The sequence below is a fragment of the Brachypodium distachyon genome, chromosome 4 (assembly GCF_000005505.3).
Source record: "Brachypodium distachyon strain Bd21 chromosome 4, Brachypodium_distachyon_v3.0, whole genome shotgun sequence".
NCBI classification, from domain to species: Eukaryota; Viridiplantae; Streptophyta; class Magnoliopsida; order Poales; family Poaceae; genus Brachypodium; species Brachypodium distachyon.
In genome coordinates, this window is record NC_016134.3 from 26,291,858 (window position 1) to 26,312,396 (window position 20,539).

Here is a 20,539-nt window from a genome sequence, read left to right on the forward strand (position 1 = left end):
TATATATATATATATATATATATACCTACAAGCTAAACAGGAATCGGTTCTTGTTTAACTAAACAGGACCAATCTGAACTTCCTCAGTAGCACGACTGAACTTCCCTTCCTGCGGATGTGAACCTTCCTTCCCTGCGCTATACTCTGCACGCGCACACGCAGTACACGGGTTGTCCGTGCGGACGGTAATTTGAAATTTACTCTTAAACCGTAACGAATTAGCAAAAACTTTATATACGAAAAAGTTGCCCCTCGTTCATACCTTTCCAACTCCGTATTAATTGCATCATTCCGAAAAGTGGTTCAAAAACAATCGTAAAAATACCGTTCGTCCTTTTTAGATTGATCTGATTTCAGTATTTTTGAAATTAATCTTAAACCATTAGGAATTTGGAAAAACATTACATATGAAAAAGCTGCGGATTTTCTCTAGCTTTCCAACGGTATATCGTTTGCGCAAATCCGAAAAAGTTTGAGAAAAGCGAAGAAAAAATCAGTACATCCTACGCGGCAACACGGCGTGCATGTTCTGAACTTCCATCGATACACGAGTGAACTTTCATTTTATAGACTGTGAACTTCATGCTGGTCTCTGAACCTCCGTCAGCTGTTATATTTTGCCCGCGCTGGAGAAGGAGGTGTCCGGGCGTGAATGTATTGAACTTCCCTATATATAAGAGTGAACTTCTTATTTAATAGACCGTGAAGCTCCCTGGTACAAGATTTTTGGCGAGGAAGTTTTGCCAATCCATATTAACAGGGCTACTACACCCTTGTTTTGCAGCGTGCCAGCTAGTGAACTTCCCATATAAAACTTGCGAACTCTCATGAAAGTAACTAGTGAGCTTCTCAGTCTAAACAAACGAAACTTCCATGGAAGGGCATCTGAACTTCTCAGTCTAAACAAGTGAACTCCCATGAAAACTAGCTAGTGAACTTCTCAGTCTGTACAAGCGAACTCCCATGACAGAACATCTGAACTTCTGTACAAGTAAACTCTCATGAAAATTAGCTAGTGAACATCTCAATCTGCATACGTGAACTTTCCTAAAAGCACATGTGAACTTCCCAGCGTACCACGCCTATAACTGTGGTCTACGGGCATGAACGTTCTGAACTTCCATCGACCACACGAGTGAACTTCCGTTTTATAAACAGTGAACTTCCTGACAGTCTCTGAAACTCCTTCGACTGTAATTTTTGCCCGCGTAAGAGAACAAGGAGGTTTACGGGCGTGAATGTTCTGAACTTCCATCGATACACGAGTGAACTTCCATTTTATAGACTGTTAACTTCCCGGCGGTCTCTAAACCTCCGCCGCTTATATCTTCCTCGTCTATACCCTGTGAACTTCCTGACGGTTTCGAACAGCGGACGATAATTCAAAATCTGCTCTTAAACCGTAAGGAATTAGCAAAACCTTTATACACGAAAAAGTTGCGCCTAGTTCATAGCTTTCCAACGCCGTATCATTTGCATCATTCCGACAAGTGCTTCAAAATATATCGTAGAAATACCGTCCGCTGTTTTTTGTTTGGTCGTAATCCGGCGGACGGTAATTTGCAAACTGCTCTTAAACTGTTAAGAATTAGCAAAAAAGTTATAAACAAAAAAGTTGCACCTAGTTCATAGCTTTCCAACGCCGTATCATTTGCATCATTTCGACAAGTGCTTCAAAATATATCGTAGAAATACCGTCCGCTGTTTTTTGTTTGGTCGTAATCCGGCGGATGGTAATTTGCAAACTGCTCTTAAACTGTTAAGAATTAGCAAAAAAGTTGTGCCTAGTTCATAGCTTTCCAACGCTGTATAATTTGCATCATGCCGACAAGCGGTTCAAAATATATTGTAGAACTACCGATTGCCTCCGCCGCCGCTCGATCGCCCGCGTCGGGGGAAGAAGGTGGTAGCCGGGGGCGCGTTGGGAGGAGGGTGTTGGGAATATGCCCTAGAGGCAATCACGTATGATGTAATTCCCAATATATTCATAAAGATTATTAAGTTGTCCTTGTTTGAACATCTGATATGTATCATTGAATATGTGATTTGATTGTGAAACTATGTATTCATGTTGTTCATACTAAATTGTCCTTAGTCATTGAGGTTGTGCTGGACACATAACCTAGACTAATGTGGAAGTTGGCTGATGACTCGGTTCCACTTGTCATGGACATGGTGATGTCATTCCAGCTTACACGGACTCGGCTAAAGAGTTTAGCGAGTCGGACTGACCCATATTGAGATGCAACGAGTAGGTCGTCATTTGCATGTCTCAATCAATGTAATCCTTAGATCTGAGGTTATCACACAATCCGAGTTGTGCATCACCAACTTAGGTTCTGTCAAACGTTGTTCCGTAACAGGGCAGTTATAAAGGCAGAGTTCGGGTTGACTGAGAATCAAGCTATGTGATGTCCATAACCAAGATGAGATTTTGCCCCTCCGACTGGAGAGATATTCTCTGGGCCCTCTCGAGTGATATGATTCGGGAAGCATGGCCATGCGCGACTCGGTTAACTGTTAACTGGGTCGATCGACTAAGAGTTAGTCGGATGAATCGTATATCACGGATCGAGAAGAGAGTTGAACTATTAAAGGGATGAAGATTAATCGCCTATAGCTCGACAAGGTATATCGTGAGGCAAAAGGGACTAAGACGCATGTCACATTGGAAGGTACGTCGTCATGACTCGATGGTACTTGGGAGTCGGCACGGTCTGCTAGGAGCCGCTACCGATTGATCGATTGAGAGTCGGACACCAATCGTGTCCAAGTCGCCATGAGCCTGCGGGGTCACACACTTAAGAGCGGGAGCAAGTATTTGGTCGGGTTGGACCCGAACCGGAAATGGACTGACAATGCGAGTTGGACTCGCAGAGTGGATGGGCCACAAGTATTGGAGCCCACTTCCACTCGGTATATAAGCAGGGGCGTGGGATGCCCAAGGGGTACGGTTCGCCACTCTCATGCATTGAGAACCCTAGCCCCATTCAGTCCAACCGTCGCACCGGACCTAGTAGTCCGCCGCCGGAGCTCCTCCTCGCACGTGTGGATACCGGCAAAGGTGCTATACGTTCAGCACTTCGACGATCGCGGGATTGGATCGGCTGGATCGGATCGAGGGACTGATAATCCGCAACTGCACGTCTAGTGGTAATCCTTGTGGCCTTCTACCTCGGCTAGATCTTGGGAGTTCGTGTAGGAAAAGTCTTGTTTATCTCTACGCACCCCTTCAGAGGGGCCGCGAGCGGCCGCCGCGGGCTCCCTTGCATCGGCCTCCGCCGCCGCTCGCTCGCCTGCGTCGGTGGTAGGAGGTGGTAGTTGGGAATAGTTCCTGTTTAAGGTAAATAGGAACTCTTAGGTTAGGTTCCTGTTTACCGATCAACGATCTTCTCCAAGGCCTTGGTACATTTCTCCAGTGTACCGATCAAAATATAGTTCATCTCTCCTGGTGATCTTCTCCAAGGCCTTGGTACATTTCTCCAGTGTACCGATGAACGATCGGAGCACTTCCACGGAGACTACCACGGCAACGGCGGCGGTGGCGTTGGCGGTGGCGGTGGCAGCGACGCATGGCGCGTCGACAGGGCCGTAGGATGTTGAAGCACGAGGCTCAGACACCGTGGATGCACGGGCACCCCCTTTGAGGTTCGGTCCGGCGGTCGCCGGCGAGGCCAATGCGAAGCGTAAAGACACAACCAACACGAGATCGTTTACCCAGGTTCGGGCCACCCTGAGGTGTAAAACCCTACGTCCTGCTTCTGTGTTTGCTATTAACCACTGGATAGGGGTTTATAAGGTGCCGGGGGGAGTCCCCAGGTGCTCTCCTTTTTTAGCTAAGTGCTACTTGCTGTTCTCGGCTAGTGCTAGTATGAATCCGAACGAACCCGAACCCTTTGACCGTTGGTGGGGGTCCTCCTTTTATACCGAAGGGGATGCCACAGGTGCCACGGTGCATGGGTGACAAATGGCGAGCAGAGAGCTAGGGCAGCTCCCCCTCGGTGCGCTGGCTTGCATGCAGATTAGATAGCCCTGCAGCTAGGGGTCTAGGCACCTGAAATTTACCCTAGGCGGGTCACCGTAGGCTGAAAGGACGGGGAATCCTCTTTTGGTCGGAGCATTTAATGCTGGCGTGTGCTTCACTCCTCGTCCTGACGAATCCAGCGCGCAGCGCGCTCGCTGAGCGGCCCCGTGGTGCCGCTGGGGCTCCTGCTCTTGTAACGGACACTTGCGTCCGGAAACACCCTCCCGGCAAGTAAACTTTCCGGGAAGCGCCCAAGCGGGCTTTCTCCTGCTGTCATGCTAGGCAACCCTCACAGCCTGGCAAGCCCTGCCGGGCTGGTGACTTGCCGGGCAGCTTGTGCAGAGCTGCCCGGGGTGCGATCCTTCCGAGGGGCAAGCGAGGTGGCCCACGCGTCATGCAGCGGTGGTACCTTGGGTGCCATTGGTGCGACATAGGAGCTGCTGGAGACGGAGATAGACGAGGCGCCGGCGACGGAGGAGGTGGGGGCAGTGGTGCAGGTGGCGGGGCCGGTTGACGTACCGCCGGCGGAGGAGGAGGCTGGGCCGGCGCTGGAGACACGGCCTTCCCTTTTACGGCCGCCTCGCTTGACGCCAGACGTTGGCGGAGGCGGACGCGTCATCGGAGTTCGACGTCATGGTGGAGAACGGTGGCGTCCACGACCACGGCTACCAGTGCATTGCTGCCTACTACGGACTTCATCTTTGTCCGATGAGGTCAAGAATGCCGTCCGTCAATACGGACTTTCTCCGTCAAGCTCCCTATTCTCAGCTTCAATGGAGGAGCACTGGAAGGAGTCCCTAGACCACCGCGCCATATCGATGGATCTTTGGTAGCAGGGAAGAAGGCTAGATGGAAAGGCCGGAATGATGGCACGGAATATATATAGGCATAGAGCTCTTTTGAGAGACTTCCGCACGCCTCCGCAAGTCAAACTCCCTATTAATTAAGGAATATTGAAGGCCAGAGGGCACGCGGGAACACATCAGTTTCCCATGCAAGGCCCTGCAACTACCCAGGCACGCCGGTTTCCCATGCAAGGCCACCGCGCACGCCTCCGCAAGTCAAACCGCTCCGGTGAAGGGTCCCAGAGCATTCATGCAAACCGCCTTCAAAGCCCACCACCCAACACTCATCACCGGAAACCACTCCCCTTCCCCTTACCATCGCTATTTAACCCGTCACCATGGCACTACTTCTTTCTATTCTTCGATTAGGCTATGTAGACGTCACTTCCCTTCGTAAGTCTTGCCGGCGAGCCCACAGAGGCGTATCTGGTGGCGGCTTTGCCAGTGATTCCATTTGTTCAGTATCGCCGGTGAGCAGGGAGGCGTATTTGGCAGGGGCGGCGGCGTATTTGACAAACAACCCTAAATCGGTGCTATTTGGGGTAGGCGCGGGGAAAGGGATAGAGATAGGCGACGGACCCACATGTCATTCGTTGCGTTGCCCCACATGTAAGTTAAGGCGACCGCCCCCACCTGTCAGGACGTGGCCCGCATGTAAGGTAACCAGGCCCGTTAAAACCTGCCCACTTGCACTGTCTCCTCGCAACCCCACATGCCAAAAACGCAGTTCCAGACCCACCTGACAGCACTTCCCGCGGCCCACCCGTCAGAACCAAACGGTCAAAGGGGTTTGACCGTTAGCAGGTGCTCCGTGAGGACATTTGCGAGGAATCACGAAACGAACAAGTGTAGCAGCGAGCACTGTTTCTGGCCTCTGGTATTCCTAAGTACAGCTAAGGAAGGAGGGGCACGTAAATAAAAAACCCTATAAAAAATTACACGGCGTGGTTAACAAAAATTTATTTTATTTTCCTTGTCAACATATAAAGGGACGCAGCTCATTTGGTACAGCGCTGCTGACGCATGCCATTCCTTGCATTTCCACATATGTATTTATTTTTTCTCTTCTACACATGTTTATTATACTCCCTCCATCCCATATTAAGTGCCAAAATATTACTTGTATGTTAGTATATAGATACGTCCATATTTAAACAAATTTGAGTCACTTATATGGGACGGAGGGAGTATAAAAAACTAGCGGGTGACCCGAGCATATTTATTGAATACTATATATAGCGAGAAAAAACAGCAACTCGCAGGTTTTGATCTCGTTGACTTGTATATAACTAGATGATACACTGCTCATTGCCGCATAATTTAGTTACGAATGAATGGTGTAATATACATGAGAATATTTTGAGCATAAAATTAAGTAAATAAACTTAGTTAGGACTAACTAATGCTAGTAAATAATAAAATATCTTTTGAAAGATTTGTATAATTAAGATCGAGCTGCTTACTCATATCACCATGCTCGGTCTCGGCACCAGCAACCACGGCCGCGGTGATCTTGAGAGCTTAGAGACATAACGCAGCCAACGAACCGACGCATCGGCCGGAGGTACATCGGTGGCGGTTCATGGCTGCAGCTGGGTGCGTTCCCTCGAACAGAGGAGGAAGACGATAGGTCAGGCAGTCTGGGCTTGGCAGTGTTGGGATGGAAATGGCCCAAGGAGAGGTTCGGGTGGGAGATGGGCCGTGCCAGTGATTTACTACTCCTATGCTGCATGTGCGCTGCAAACTTGACCCAACCAATCAGTTTTCATGGATTTTTTTATCTCACTACACGATGGACCAAACAGGAGGGCATATTTTCTGCCGGCAAAGATCACCAAAGGGGGCAAAAGAACTGCCGGGAAAGAGGTTTTTGCCAGCAGTCTTTCCTGCCCCCTATAACGCTGCCGGCAAAGGTTTTTGCCGGCAGTTCCATATTTGCCGGCGGTTCATCTGTCCTGCTAGTTTCACTTTTGCCGGCAGTCCAGAATTTTTCCCGGAGTTCAGATTAACCTGCCGGCATATGGTTTTCCCGGCGGTTTGGTCTATTCCTGGCAGTGTTCTTGCCGTCAAAACAGATATTTTTCGCGGCACTTGCTTCATTTGCTGGCAAATAATCTGCCGGCTCTTTCTGCTTTCCCCGGCAGATAAACTGCCATTGATTTTCATTTTCATAATAAAAAAAAACTAACCTACACATTCCCATGGTTACACTTCATTTTCAGCTGCAAGCTCCAAATAAGCAACAGAGACATCCATCTTTTATTTTAAAGTAACCATGATAGGTCTGGTACAAAACATATATAGTTCAAAAGTTCATGCAGATGTGCATTCTGGAGCATAACACTTCATCCAGCAGTGAACAATGCAAGCATAAATATTAAAACATAAACTTCATATAGAAGGGAACATAGTTCATCAAGCATTACAACAGAAACAAAAATCAATAGAAGTAGATGGCACCAACTCAGATTGCCGAAGTGACCCGGGCAACTTGTCATCCTGAAAAAAGGAAGTGGTCTACAATAAATAATCCATGTGTGTTGTCAGTTTGGTAGTTCTTAAAAAGCACTTACATATGTATGTTAAGAATTTAGATATAATAAGAGTATAAGAAGAAGATCCATGTGCGTGAATTTTTTTCACAGGTGAACATGGCATTCTGCTGTAAGACATCAACACAGCTAGCATAACTACATGCATGCATATTAATTGCATTGTCAAAGTCATCTTCAGAACACGTACCATGACACAAACTTACAAGCACAAAGATGACTTAAATGGCATAATTAGGCATCTGGACAAGTGCATAACAAGATCTATATGCATTAGGGCAGTGCGTAACAAGAATGTTCTGCTACAACAGCCATCAACTGACAAGGTTCAGATATAGCAAAAAAGCCGATTTTTTGTAATACCTCTTGTGATTTAACTCAGCCTGCTTTCCGTGAGGATGGCGTTGATCATCCCCCTCCACCTGCATTTACAAAAGTAAAGACTAGTAAGAACCTTGAGATAACGTGGCTAATTATTTTACTGCTCATAGCAAAGAAGTGTTCGCAGTAAACAAAAATATGCAGGAAATGTTAAAAGGGATACTAGAGCAAGAGCACCCTCGCTTCCTCCTTCTCCTTGCAAACTGCAGCTTCTAGAATATCATCAAACCACCAAGGCGATATGCCACTATCATTTAAATTAGATTCGTGAAGCAATGGTTTTGTGAACTGTAGTCTTATGGTCACTATGAAGATTATGTTTTTGATAGGAAACTGTAAGGGGTCTCCTCTGCAGTATAATATGAATCTAAATTCGCATCCGTGAGGATTTGAACTCAGATGTTAGGATTGTACACGCACTCCCCCAACCAAGTGAGCTAGGCTCACTCCCCTCACTATGAAGATTATGTAGGATTTCATGGTTATAAGATGATCTGGGAGAGGGGAGAACCTCCAGAACTCCATTTTTCATTAAAAAAACAAAACCAAAGTACTACTACTCAGTTCAGTTTTCATAGTTATTAGATGATCTGGGAGAGGAGAACCTCCAGAACTCCATTTCTCATTAAAAAACAAAACCAAAATACTACAACTCAGTTCACTTTTCATAGTTATTAGATGATCTGGGAGAGGAGAACCTCCGGAACTCCATTTCTTATTAAAAGACAAAACCAAAGTACTACAACTCAGTTCATTTGTCATAGTTATCAGATGATCTGGGAGAGCAGAACCTCCAGAACTCCATTTCTCATTTAAAAACAAAACCGAAGTACTACAACTCTGTTCATGCATGGCAATAAAGGTGGCAACTTACAAGAGAAAAGCATACAGATAGCTTGATAGAACTGAAGCTGACAATATCCTGAAACACTACTGAGCTTATGAACCAAAGTTTTCCTTTGAGAACATTGACATGATCTGGGCTGGGCGCTGGCGAAGCCTGCGGGAACGACTGCTTGAGAGGATATCGCATGACCGGACGGTATCGCAGAGGACCGTGCGAGTGCTATTGCGTCGATCACGGGAACGATGGGCTCGAAAAATGATGACGTGGCAGCATGAGAAGTCCGGAAAATCCTATAGTGGGGGGCACCTTTTTAGATATAGAAGATTAATATGCTCCATCATTCTCAAAATAGAGGTCATATAAGTATTTTTCTAATTAATCAAACTTCCACTTCCTCTCGGATATATGAGATTTAAGCAAGATCCGGACACACGTACGGAGCAGTGAAATAAGATTCACTGAACCCTGTAGAAAGAGAAAGAAAGTGAGATTCATTCCTGCATGTTGTACGAATCTTTTTGTATCTAAATAGGAGATCTCCACTATCTATTTCTCTTAACATGCAATCATGTCATCTCAATACCCCCAACTACATTGCATGTCATGTAAACCATGCCACCTCATTGAATCATGCATGTATTTTTTTCCTCAAGACATACACATGTATTCATTACATTGCACCAGAACAATTTTTTTTAAATATGCAAACATGCCACCTCAGCAACCTCAGCACGCCCACCACATTATCATGCAACCTTAGACACTTATCAAATCATGCATGTATGCATGTACTCCCTCCGATCCATAATATATAAGTGTCGCCGCTTATTATGGATCGATCGGAGGGACTACAATTTTGTATTAATCTATTAATTCAAACTAGGTCACCTCGTCAATTCAATCATTCTTCGGTCACATATTTTTAAATGTAAAGCAAGAAAAAGATTTTTTTTTCCGTCAGTTTTAACTAATTTTAAACATCTCTATATGCATTTGTTTTAATGACGCACGGGGCATCATCTAGTTTGGATCACCGAGACGACAGGAAACTGAGTCTAATTCGGATCGCCGAGACGACAGGAAACTAGTATAAATAGGCACTTGACGGAGCCGGGCAGAGTATCTGTGCCGCCAAGAATCCATCGTCTTCGCTTGGTTCCTAGCTAGATCTGTCTGAGACGCTTCAGAGCTAGGGATCGAAAGGGAAGGACTAGCTAGCTAGAGATCTGGCCTTTTTACAGAGCATACATGCGTATGTATAACGCGGCAACCTGCAAACCGAAACTAAGGAAGCTGACTGAACACGAACTGGACTAGGAGATCAACTTATAACTTCCAACTCCTAAAGCGACTCAACACTAATCTAAACCAGAAACTGAGTCTAATTCGGATCGCCGAGAGGACAGGAAACCAGTATAAATAGGCACTTGAGAGAGCCGGGCAGAGTATCTGTGTCGCCAAGAATCCATCGTCTTCGCTTGGTTCCTACCTAGGTAGATCTGTCTGAGACGCTTCATCAGAGCTAGAGATCGAAAGGGAAGGACTAGCTAGCTAGAGATCTGGCCGGCCATGGAGGGCTTCAAGATGCGTTCAACTGCTGCCGTCGTCGTCTCTGTTAAGCATGTATAGTTTTCCACCCACCTGCTCTTGTACAACTCATGGTATATATATGAGAGCCATGCAGTGGCCAGCACCTACGGTGCATTATCTCATTCTATCTCAATCTTAATCTTCTACATGGTATCAGTCGCTGGGTCCTCCTAGCCGCCCACGTCCTCCGCTTCCGCTGCAACCACCTCCGCCATGTACCTCTCCCTGACGTCCGCCGGCCGCGGCCATGGCCTCTCCGCCGCGTTCGACGCTGCCGCTCACCGTGGCAGCCCCGGCATCCTCACCGCCACCGCCGGTCTCCTCAACACCTCCACCACCCGCGGCCCTACTGCTGCCGCGGCCTCCGGCGCTCTGGCCGCTCCTGCCCTCAACCGCCACGACGGCGTGGTCATCGCCGAGCGTGTCCAGATCGTTCTCCAACTGCAGCCGCCGAACTATTCCTCTTGGCGCCTGATGTTCGAGCTCCTCTTCCAGCAGTGCGGCCTCACGGATCACATCACCGGCGAGCCCCATCTCGACGACCCGGCCTGGCTGCAGGACGACGCCCTCATCATCTCCTGGATCTATTTCCGTGTCTCGCCGGAGATCCTCGGCCTCATCATCACGCCTGCGCCCACGGCTTCTACGATCTGGCAGGCTGTGCGCGGCCTCTTCCTCGACAATATGGAGATGCGGGCAATCTACATCGGGAACTCCCTCCGCACCCTAGAACAGGGCGACTCGCCGGTGCTCGCGTACTTCGGCCAGCTCAAGGAGTATGCCGATCAGCTCCGTGATCTCGGCGAACCCCTCACCGATCGGCAGTTGGTGATGCAGATGTTCCGCGGTCTTGACGAACGCTTCCATGTCTACATCCCGATCCTCTCCGGCCGTACGCCCTTCCCCTCCTTCCTCGAGTGCCGTGCGTTTCTCTCCATGGAGGAGAAGCGCAAGGCCACCACTCGGGTCTCCCACAACACCTCTCTCCACGCGGCGGCCAACACTGGCAACTCCGGCTCCGGGAACACCGGTGGCAACTCCAACAACTGTGGCGGCAAGAACAAGGGAAAAGGGAAAGGACGCCAGCAGCAGCAGATCGGTGCCTCCTCCATCTCGCCGGGCTACAACCGCTCCACCGTGCCGATTCCTCCTCTGCCTGCACCGACCACTCACCCCTGGACCGGGCTGGTGCACGCCTGGCCTGTCCCGTGGCATCCTCACGTTCCCGCCTCTGGGATCCTTGGACAGCGACCCATGGCGCCACCCGCGTTCGCCAGCGCGTCTGCTCACGTCCCCGTGCCGCCTGCGTACCCGTCTGCACCACCACCTGTCCCGGCTCCGTCTGCGCCTGCTTGGGATCAACAGGGCCTGATACAGGCCCTCAATGCGCTCTCCACCCAGACTGCTGCTTCGCCGACCGGTGACTGGTACGTCGACACCGGCGCCACTGCCCACATGACCGCGGATCCCGGTATGCTTCACTCCCTTCGCCCGTCTTCTAGTTCCCGTACTGTTGTTGGCAACGGATCTTCGCTCCCTGTGACGCACACTGGCCACCTCTCTATACCCACCTCTGGCCACCCCCTCTCCCTCCCTAACGTTCTTGTTTCTACTTCCTTAATCAAGAATCTTATTTCTGTCAAAGCCCTCACCCGTGACAATCCTGTTAACGTCGAATTTGATGATCTTGGTTTTTCTGTCAAGGATCGGCGCACCAAGGTGGTCCTCCTCCGCTGTGACTCCTCCGGCGATCTGTACCAGCTCCGCCCAACACAGCACTACCTGAGCCTCCTCACCGCCACGGCGCACGCTGATCTTTGGCACCAACGTCTAGGCCACCCTGGGCGCGAGTCCCTCTCCGGCATGCTGCGTGCTGTCGCTCCCCATCGCCCCTCATCATCGTCTCACACTTGTCATGCTTGCCAATTAGGGAAAAACACTCGTCTTCCATTTAGTTTGTCTTCTCACGTGTCATATATTCCGTTTAGTTTGGTTCATTGTGATTTGTGGACATCTCCTGTGTTGAGTGTTTCTGGATTTCAGTACTATCTGTTGTTACTCGATGATTACAGTCATTACTCTTGGACCGTTCCCTTACGCCGCAAATCTGATGCTTTTCCTGTTATTCGGCGCTTCCACGCTTTCTTGCAGACCCAATTCCACCTCCCTCTCCTTACCATTCAGACCGACAATGGCCGTGAATTCGACAACCATGCTAGCCAGACTTTCTTTGCTTCTCACGACATCCAACTCCGCCTGTCCTGCCCCTACACGTCCTCCCAAAATGGGCGTGCCGAGCGAGCTCTCCGCACCCTCAACGACATCACCCGCACCCTCCTGTTCCATGCCTCTCCGGTTTTGGGCTGACGCTCTGGCCACGGCCACCTTCCTGCTCAATCGGCGCCCATGTCGCCCTCGCCAACTCACCACTCCCTTTGAGCTTCTCTACGGCGTGCCCCCAGACTACAGCCCTCTCCGCGTTTTCAGTTGCCTATGCTATCCCAACACCCTTAGCACCACGCCACATAAGCTCGCCCCACGCTCCACGGTCTGCACCTTCCTCGGCTACTCCCCCGATCACAAGGGCTACCGTTGCCTCGACAACTCTTCCCAACATGTCATCGTGTCCCGTCATGTTTTCTTCAACGAACAGATCTTTCCGTTCGCCCAAACCACCCCACCTCCTGCCTTATCCGATGCCAACGACTCCCGACGCCACCTCCCTTCGGGATCCCCACTGCCCGCTTCTCCGATTCTTCCGGCCGCACCTTCCATACCTACACGCCCACCCCGTGTATCTCCCTCACCTGCCGTGCCGCGATCTCCTGCCCACCCACCTCCTTCGGCGGCTCCCGCCCCTGCCGAAAATCCTGCCGCCAGTCCTGCCGCCAGTCCTGCCGCGGCACCCTCTCCTGCCGCAAATCCTGCCGCCATTCCTGCCGCGGCACACTCTCCTGCCGCAAATCCTGCCGCCACTCGTGCCGCGGCACAATGCCCTGCCGCAAGTCCTGCCGCCACTCCTGCCGCGCCCCCTCCCGAGCCTGCCACTCCACACCCCACGCATTCCATGCGTACCCGCACCCAATCAGGCTTCTTCTTCCCCAACCCCAAGTACAGCCTATCCTGCACCACTTCTACCCCCATTTCACCCCTTCCCACCTCCGTGCGCACAGCTCTGCGGGATCCTTGTTGGCTAACAGCGATGCAGGACAAGTATCGGGCGTTGATGGAGAACCGCACCTGGACACTGGTGCCTCGACCGGCTGGCGCCAACATCGTCTCCGGGAAGTGGCTCTTCCGGCAAAAGCTCCGGTCGGATGGTAGCCTTGGCCGCTACAAGGCGCGATGGGTGCTTCGTGGCTTCTCGCAACAACCGGGCGTCGACTTCGACGAAACCTTCAGCCCGGTCGTCAAATCGGCCACGGTCCGCACTGTCCTCGCCGTGGCTGCCGCTCCGGACTGGCCCGTCCATCAAATGGACGTGAACAACGCCTTTCTTCACGGCTTCCTGCAGGAATGGGTCTACTGCCAGCAGCCCGCCGGCTTCGTCGACGACCGCTACCCCGACCACGTGTGCCTGCTGGATTGGTCCCTCTACGGCCTCAAGCAGGTGCCCTGGGACTGGTACGACCGCTTCACGGCATTTCTGCGCACCATCGGCTTCACTGTCACCCGGTCGGACCACTCCCTGTACGTGCTTCGCCGCGGCGCCGACACGGCATTTCTTCTTCTCTACGTCAACGACATTGTCCTCATGGCCTCCTCCGACGCCCTGCTGCGCATGGTCACCGCCCAGCTGCACTCTGAGTTCTCCATGAAGGACTTAGGGCTGTTGTGGTTCTTCCTCGGCATTCGCGTCTCCCGGAGTCCAGCCGGCTTCTTCCTCGACCAAGAACAGTATGCCGAAGACCTGCTCGAGCGTGCCTGCATCACGGCCTGCAAGCCAGCCTCCACGCCGGTTGACACGCGGACAAAGCTGGATGCTGACTCTGGTGCTCCTGTCGCGAACGCCTCGGAGTACAGAAGCATCGTTGGTGCCTTGCAGTACCTCACGATGACTCGCCCGGATCTCCAGTACGCGGTGCAGCAGGCGTGCCTCTTCATGCACGCCCCTCGGGAGCCCCACCTTGCTCTGGTGAAGCGCATCCTGCGCTACGTCCATGGCACGTCGTCCCTCGGTCTACATCTTCGCCGCTCCGCCAAGCTGGACCTCGTCACCTACTGACGCGGACTGGGCCGGGTGCCCGGACACGCGCCGTTTGACATCGGGTTACACGGTGTTCCTTGGCGATGCGCTCGTCTCCTGGTCTTCGAAGCGCCAGCCCACTGTGTCCCGCTCCAGTGCGGAGGCGGAGTACCGGGCGTCGCCAACGCCGTCGCGGAAAGCTGCTGGCTCCGTCAGCTGCTGGGAGAGCTCCACGTCCACCTCGACAGGAGCACGGTGGTCTACTGCGACAACATCTCCTCCGTCTACATGGCTGCGAATCCCGTTCATCATCGGCGCACGAAGCATATCAAGCTCGACATTCATTTTGTGCGAGAGAAGGTCGCGCTCGGCCAGCTCCGTGTCCTGCATGTTCCGACATCGCTGCAGTTCGCCGACATCATGACGAAGGACTGCCGGCCTCTTCTTTTCATGAGTTTCGATCCAGTTTGTGCATTGGTCTACCCACGCACGAACTGCGGGGGGGTGTTAAGCATGTATAGTTTTCCCTCCCACGATCTCTGTGTACACCCACGTTCTCTTGTACAACTCATGGTATATATATGAGAACCATGCAATGGCCAGCACCTACGGTGCATTATCTCATTCTATCTCAATCTTAATCTTCTACAGTCACGGTGCTCCTCCTCCTAGTTTGTGAAGGCACTGCTGTTCCCGTGCCGCAGACGCGCAAGATGCTCAACAGCCGTAAGATTGATAAGACCACCTTCATCTATCACTGTCATTCTACTGTATTCACAGCATTGCACTCGTAAGTAGATGAACCAATCTTTCCTTGTTCAGGCGGCGGGAGCAGGCCGGAGATTTCGTCCCCTGACGGGTGCTCGAAGGAGAACGTGGTGGTGTACCAGAACGACGCGCCAAACCTGCCCAGCGGCATCCCTGCCTACAGCGTGGAGGTCATCAACTCCTGCGCCGGATGCACCGTCCACGACGTCCATTTGTCCTGCGGCAACTTCGGGTCCACGGAGCTCGTTGACCCGGCCCAGTTCCGACGCATCGCCTACGACGACTGCCTCGTCAACGACGGCAAGCCCATGGGGCCCGGCGACTCCGTCTCCTTCCACTATTCCAACTCTTTCTGGTACCCGCTTAAGGTCGCCTCTGTGGCCTGTAACTAGCTAGGCTTGCTTGCTAAGTGCAATGTGATGATGGATGGATGGATATGCATCTGCTGTGTGTTATCAATAAAAGTACAGAGCTTTGTTGGACGACGTTTCATGCTTGCTTTTTGGAACTGTTGGTTTTGAGCGGTGTCGGAGTTTGACATGAATGTTCGACAGATGAAAAGGCCAATGCATACAGAGATTTAGAGTTTGCGGGTCTATTGATGTAAAATTATTATAATTCTATTTTAAATTAGCCAAACTAAGAAGTACTCTACTAATTAACAAAGTTAAACGGACAGGTGGGGTTGGAGGGGGGCACCTGCCCGATTGACCTCCACATAGCTCCCCCAGTGATGGGTTTTATGGGTCAAAAGAAATTTAATTAGGACCTATGGCTAAAAGATGTGCCCCCCCAACCCCATTGGCCCCGATTGACCTCCACAAAGTTACAAAGTTATACTAAATTATCAGAGGGAGTACTAATTAACAAAACTTTAGAAGGATTGTGCTTCTGGGGTCAATCACACAAAATCAAAACATATGAGAAACTGGACACTGGAGGGCTGGGTACGTTCTACAGCGTTTTCAGTTATGTATTATTATCTGGTCAAGAAACGACCGATTGCAAGGAGCAGAGAACCCACTAAACTAACTGTGAATACTAAGGGTGAGTTTCGCATTGAGGTGGATTATGATAATCCAGCTTTTCGAATCGTAGTTTGCCTTTTCTTTTGTGTGTGTGTTTGGCTAACCAACTTCTCTCTATTTTCGTGTGTATTTTTCAACAGATGATTATAAAATTAGTTGAGCTCAACACAGTTCAGCAATGTCAAACTGAGCCTAAGAGATTCTACCGGTCGTGTCATACCACGTCCATCGCCAGATCCAACACTGCCGCAATTGCTGATTACCCACACCATCCCACGGAAATGCTGCAGAGGCTTAACTGCTACTGCTACTGAAGCTACGTACCGAAGAAAAACGACAATGCCGTTACGTGAACAGAACTCACGTTGCACAACAGCTTATTTAACTGAAAATAAACATCAGCCAAAAACTAGCAACTGGACTTGATGCTTAAATTTTCTGAGGGCCTATATGATTCGTAAATCTCAGTCGATCACCTTTCTAAACCTTTAGACATCATAATCGCATCAACCATTCATCGATAAACATGCATAGGCTCACTCTCCCATTGTTTTTTTTTTTGACCAAAAGCTTTAGGTCATGAGACCTATTGCTATAATTTTATTAATGAAAATATGTACAGATGGACATTGTTACAAGTAAAAGAGAGCTATCTAAAGCTATCAATCCGTGTTTGAAATGCATGGTAGTTCTTTCTTTTTGCTCTATGGAACACCAAATTGAGCTCTTCCTTAAATAGTCTTCTGCATCTGTAAAGAGATGGAGTAATCCCGTTGAAGATACAGTCGTTGCGGATCTTCCAAATCCTCCATGCTGCAGCAGTTGTGATTTAACATCCCAAATTTTACAAATTTTCATCATGCATTTGCATCCATGAGCATCATGCCACTTGTGCATTTTAACCACTTTTAAACCTTGGTTTTGAATTTTAAATCTCTTTATCAAAGCTTTCCCTTATTGGAATCTTGATTTTTACCTTATTGGAATTTTCAAACCAATGGGGTTTTGACAATAAAAGGGGTTTATGGCATTAGTAAGCTACCCCGTATTTTTGGTATTTAAATTGGAGTAGAAAAAACTATTTTTGTTTTATTATTTATAAAGCCCTAAAGGCAATTTTATAAGCAAAACTATTTTTAAATATTTTATTTTGAGGGGAAATCAGTCCCTGAAGTAGGATCATATAAAGATATGATTTTATAAATTTGTTTGGAATTTATTTGGTTTGATTTGGAGTTCAAAATCAAAAGTTACGGAGGAAAACAGAAAAAGAAAAAATGAAAAAAAAAAGAAGAAACGGACCAGCCCGGCCAACTTGGGCCGAACCGGCCCGACTCACCCCCCGCGCGCGCCCTGCCAGACCGAACCAGACCACAGCCTAGCAACCCAGCCTGTCAGGAGCTTCTTCTCCAAATGGGCAAGCGCCAGAGTTCTTGGCCACGCAATCCGCGAGCGCCATCTCTGCGAGCTCTCTCCTCCGTGCTACTCGTAGTTTTCCAAGCGCGTCACTATAAAGCCACGGCCACCCTCTCTCTTTCCCCTCTCCGCTCCATCTCGATTTCGCCGCCAGCCTGCCGGAATTCCTCGCCGGAAAAGCCCACGGCCGCCGCCTTTTATTTGGTCACCGCCGGCGAGAAAGTGTGTAATATCCGCCGCCACCTCGCGCATATTCTTCCTTATTCCTCTGCGCAACTTTTGACGCGATCCACTTCTTTTTTGATGTACCGAAGCTCTGCGTCATCGTCAAGCCAAAGCTCGCCGCCGCTGGTGACCGTTCCGAGGAACTAGGCGTCGCCGTCGCCCACCCCAAGGAGAACCGGCGTCGCCATCTTCTTCGCCGCGCCGGGTCTCATCTCCTGCGCCTTTTCCTGGAGCCGAGGGCCACCAGAGCCGCCCGTGCCGCCCCCCGCGGAGCCGCCGCCGGCGTCAAGCTTTCGCCAGAACCCTAGCGCCGCCACCGGTAAGCCCTGCTCAACCTCTGCCCTAGGATCTAGATTGGGCGGCCGAAATTAGATCACTTAAGTGAAGGGGTAACCCCTGATCTGAGCCGTCCATACATCATAAAATCTAGCGGCCCACGTTTTATCCTAAACTGAACCGGTACCAGCCAACCAGAAGCAGCCACGTGTCACCTTTTAATAAAAGATTTCCCCCCGGCCGAATTTAAATGGCAATCTTGCAGAAAAACCCTAGAACTTCAAATGTCCATATCTTTTAAACTGTTTGGTCAAATTTGACAAACCATATCTTTACGGAATCCTCATAACATGCAGAATCTTTTGCAACTATTTAAATTCACATTTGAATAACTTATACTAGATTAATTTACAGAAAGGCTTTTAATGCTATTTAATTCATATCTATTGTTTTAAAAATTCTTTTTACTTGAAACCAACTCTCAAAAATTAGATTTTGTGTCCTCTGTCCATTAGGACCATAGGAATAAAATTTTGAATTATTTTATTGTAGGTTTCTTTTAAAATCTTGTTTTAAACTTTTAAACCCTTTTATTTTGGAACCCTACAATTATTTTATTGTAATAACTTATTTTTGCTTAATCACTTTTGACCAGAGAAATTAATCTTGTGATTCATGATAATCTGAGAACACATCTTGATAAATAAAACAAACCAAACCATGTCACATGTTTGCATTGCATCATGGCATAATTTTCCTTGCATTGGATTGTGTGTTTATATGTGTGTACGTTTGCTTTGTTTAGTTCTTCCGGAGTGCGATCTTTGTTGGTGTGACGATTGTAACCCATACTCCGGAAGAACGCAAGTTTACTTTGATCATTATCCTATTATTTTATTATGCACTAGATGTTTTATTAGTTGCATTGATAGGACTATGATTGTATCTATGCTAGCTATGAATTCCTAATAGTATAGATTACCCCTGCCATTTCCTTTCCACCAATTGCCATCGTAGGTAGTTGAATGCTATGCTATGTTAGTATACGTGGGAGGTAATCTCAATTATCATGAAACTGATATTGTGGAATATTTTGGAAACCTGGCAAAAACAACTTTGATATGTATGCGGCGTCAGGTCCATTTCTATGGTTCCATGTCTATGAGTCGTCTCTCCATGTCTATGGGAGCGCCTGCGTCGCAAATGTGGAATGCGACCCAGGGTAACCAGAGACTGGACTAGTTTTCCTGTTTAGTAGCTTCCAGTATAACCACATGCATGCTAACATGGGCTTTGGCTTGATGGAGTAAGACATATGATCCTGGATCTGAGGGATTGTGCAGATGTAGCCGTGTAGGTGGGAACGTAGGTCACTCAAGTGGTCTGGGTGATTATGGTCTGAAAATTCTCGGAATCGACGCCGTTGCTACTCTACCCTGAGGACAGCAAGGGATTAACCCGTTGGTTTCTTGTGGGTAAAGTGTACAACCTCTGCAGAGTGTCAAACTAAATACTTAGCCGTGTCCCCGGTTACGGACAATTATGAGCAACTAGATTTGGGAGCTGTAAGGAAGGTCTCACTCATTCTAATTTTTTAATAAAATGAATGGTTTGAACTGGGATAGGAGCATTCGGTGTGTCTACCCGGTGTCCAATAGATTAATAGGAGCATTCGGTGTGTCTACCCGGTGTCCAATAGATTAATAGGAGCATTGGTGTGTCTACCCAATGTCCAATAGTGAGAAAACTATTTTGTTTAAAATGATAGGATTAAACAATGAGGCTTATATGCAAAATAGCCAAACCTCCACCTAGCCAAAATGTGCATGTACTTGGTAGGTTCTGTTATAACATTGTAGTGAGCTTGCCAATACATTCAATGTATTGACCCCCTAGTGGCTGCAATGTTTAAATGTTGCAGGTGAACCAGGTGTCGAGTGAGGCACGAATTGTTAGGGTTGCGAGTTTACATTCCAACATGTTTCGACTCTGGAGTTGTTATGGGACTCATGTATCTTCTGCCTTCCGCTGCAAGATTTTATCTTCTTTTGAGCCAACCCATGAGGTTATGCAATATGTAAGGTACTATTGAATTCTGGATCAATGCGATGTAATATACTTTTGACCTTTGTATCTTGATATTACATCTTGAAACTGTGTGTGCTAGCGAGTCGATCCAGGGACTAGCACTGTAAGCACAGAGATCGAACCCTATATGGGCGCGGTCGCTTCATGTGATTTCCATGTGAAATGGCACGTGAAGTTCTTACTTGATGGCCGTAATATTTTCATGGACAGTTTGTCCAGGGGTGAAGTTGGGACAAATGTAACTCCAGCAAGTTCTAGCAAATTGACAGCAGAAGAAGAGATGATCTCTAGTCTCCATAGTGTTTCTGTTGCA

At 49.0% G+C, this 20,539-nt stretch overlaps 1 protein-coding gene across 1 annotated transcript; it reads left to right on the top strand.

Moving 5' to 3' along the window:
- Positions 1–15,045: 15,045 nt before the first annotated feature.
- On the top strand, positions 15,046–15,585 carry LOC106866708 (TPD1 protein homolog 1B-like). The gene is made up of 2 exons (XM_014902350.2): positions 15,046–15,151; positions 15,248–15,585. Exons 1-2 carry the CDS (start codon positions 15,139–15,141, stop codon positions 15,583–15,585), a joined length of 351 nt encoding a protein of 116 aa, XP_014757836.1. The 5' UTR covers positions 15,046–15,138.
- Positions 15,586–20,539: the final 4,954 nt, after the last annotated feature.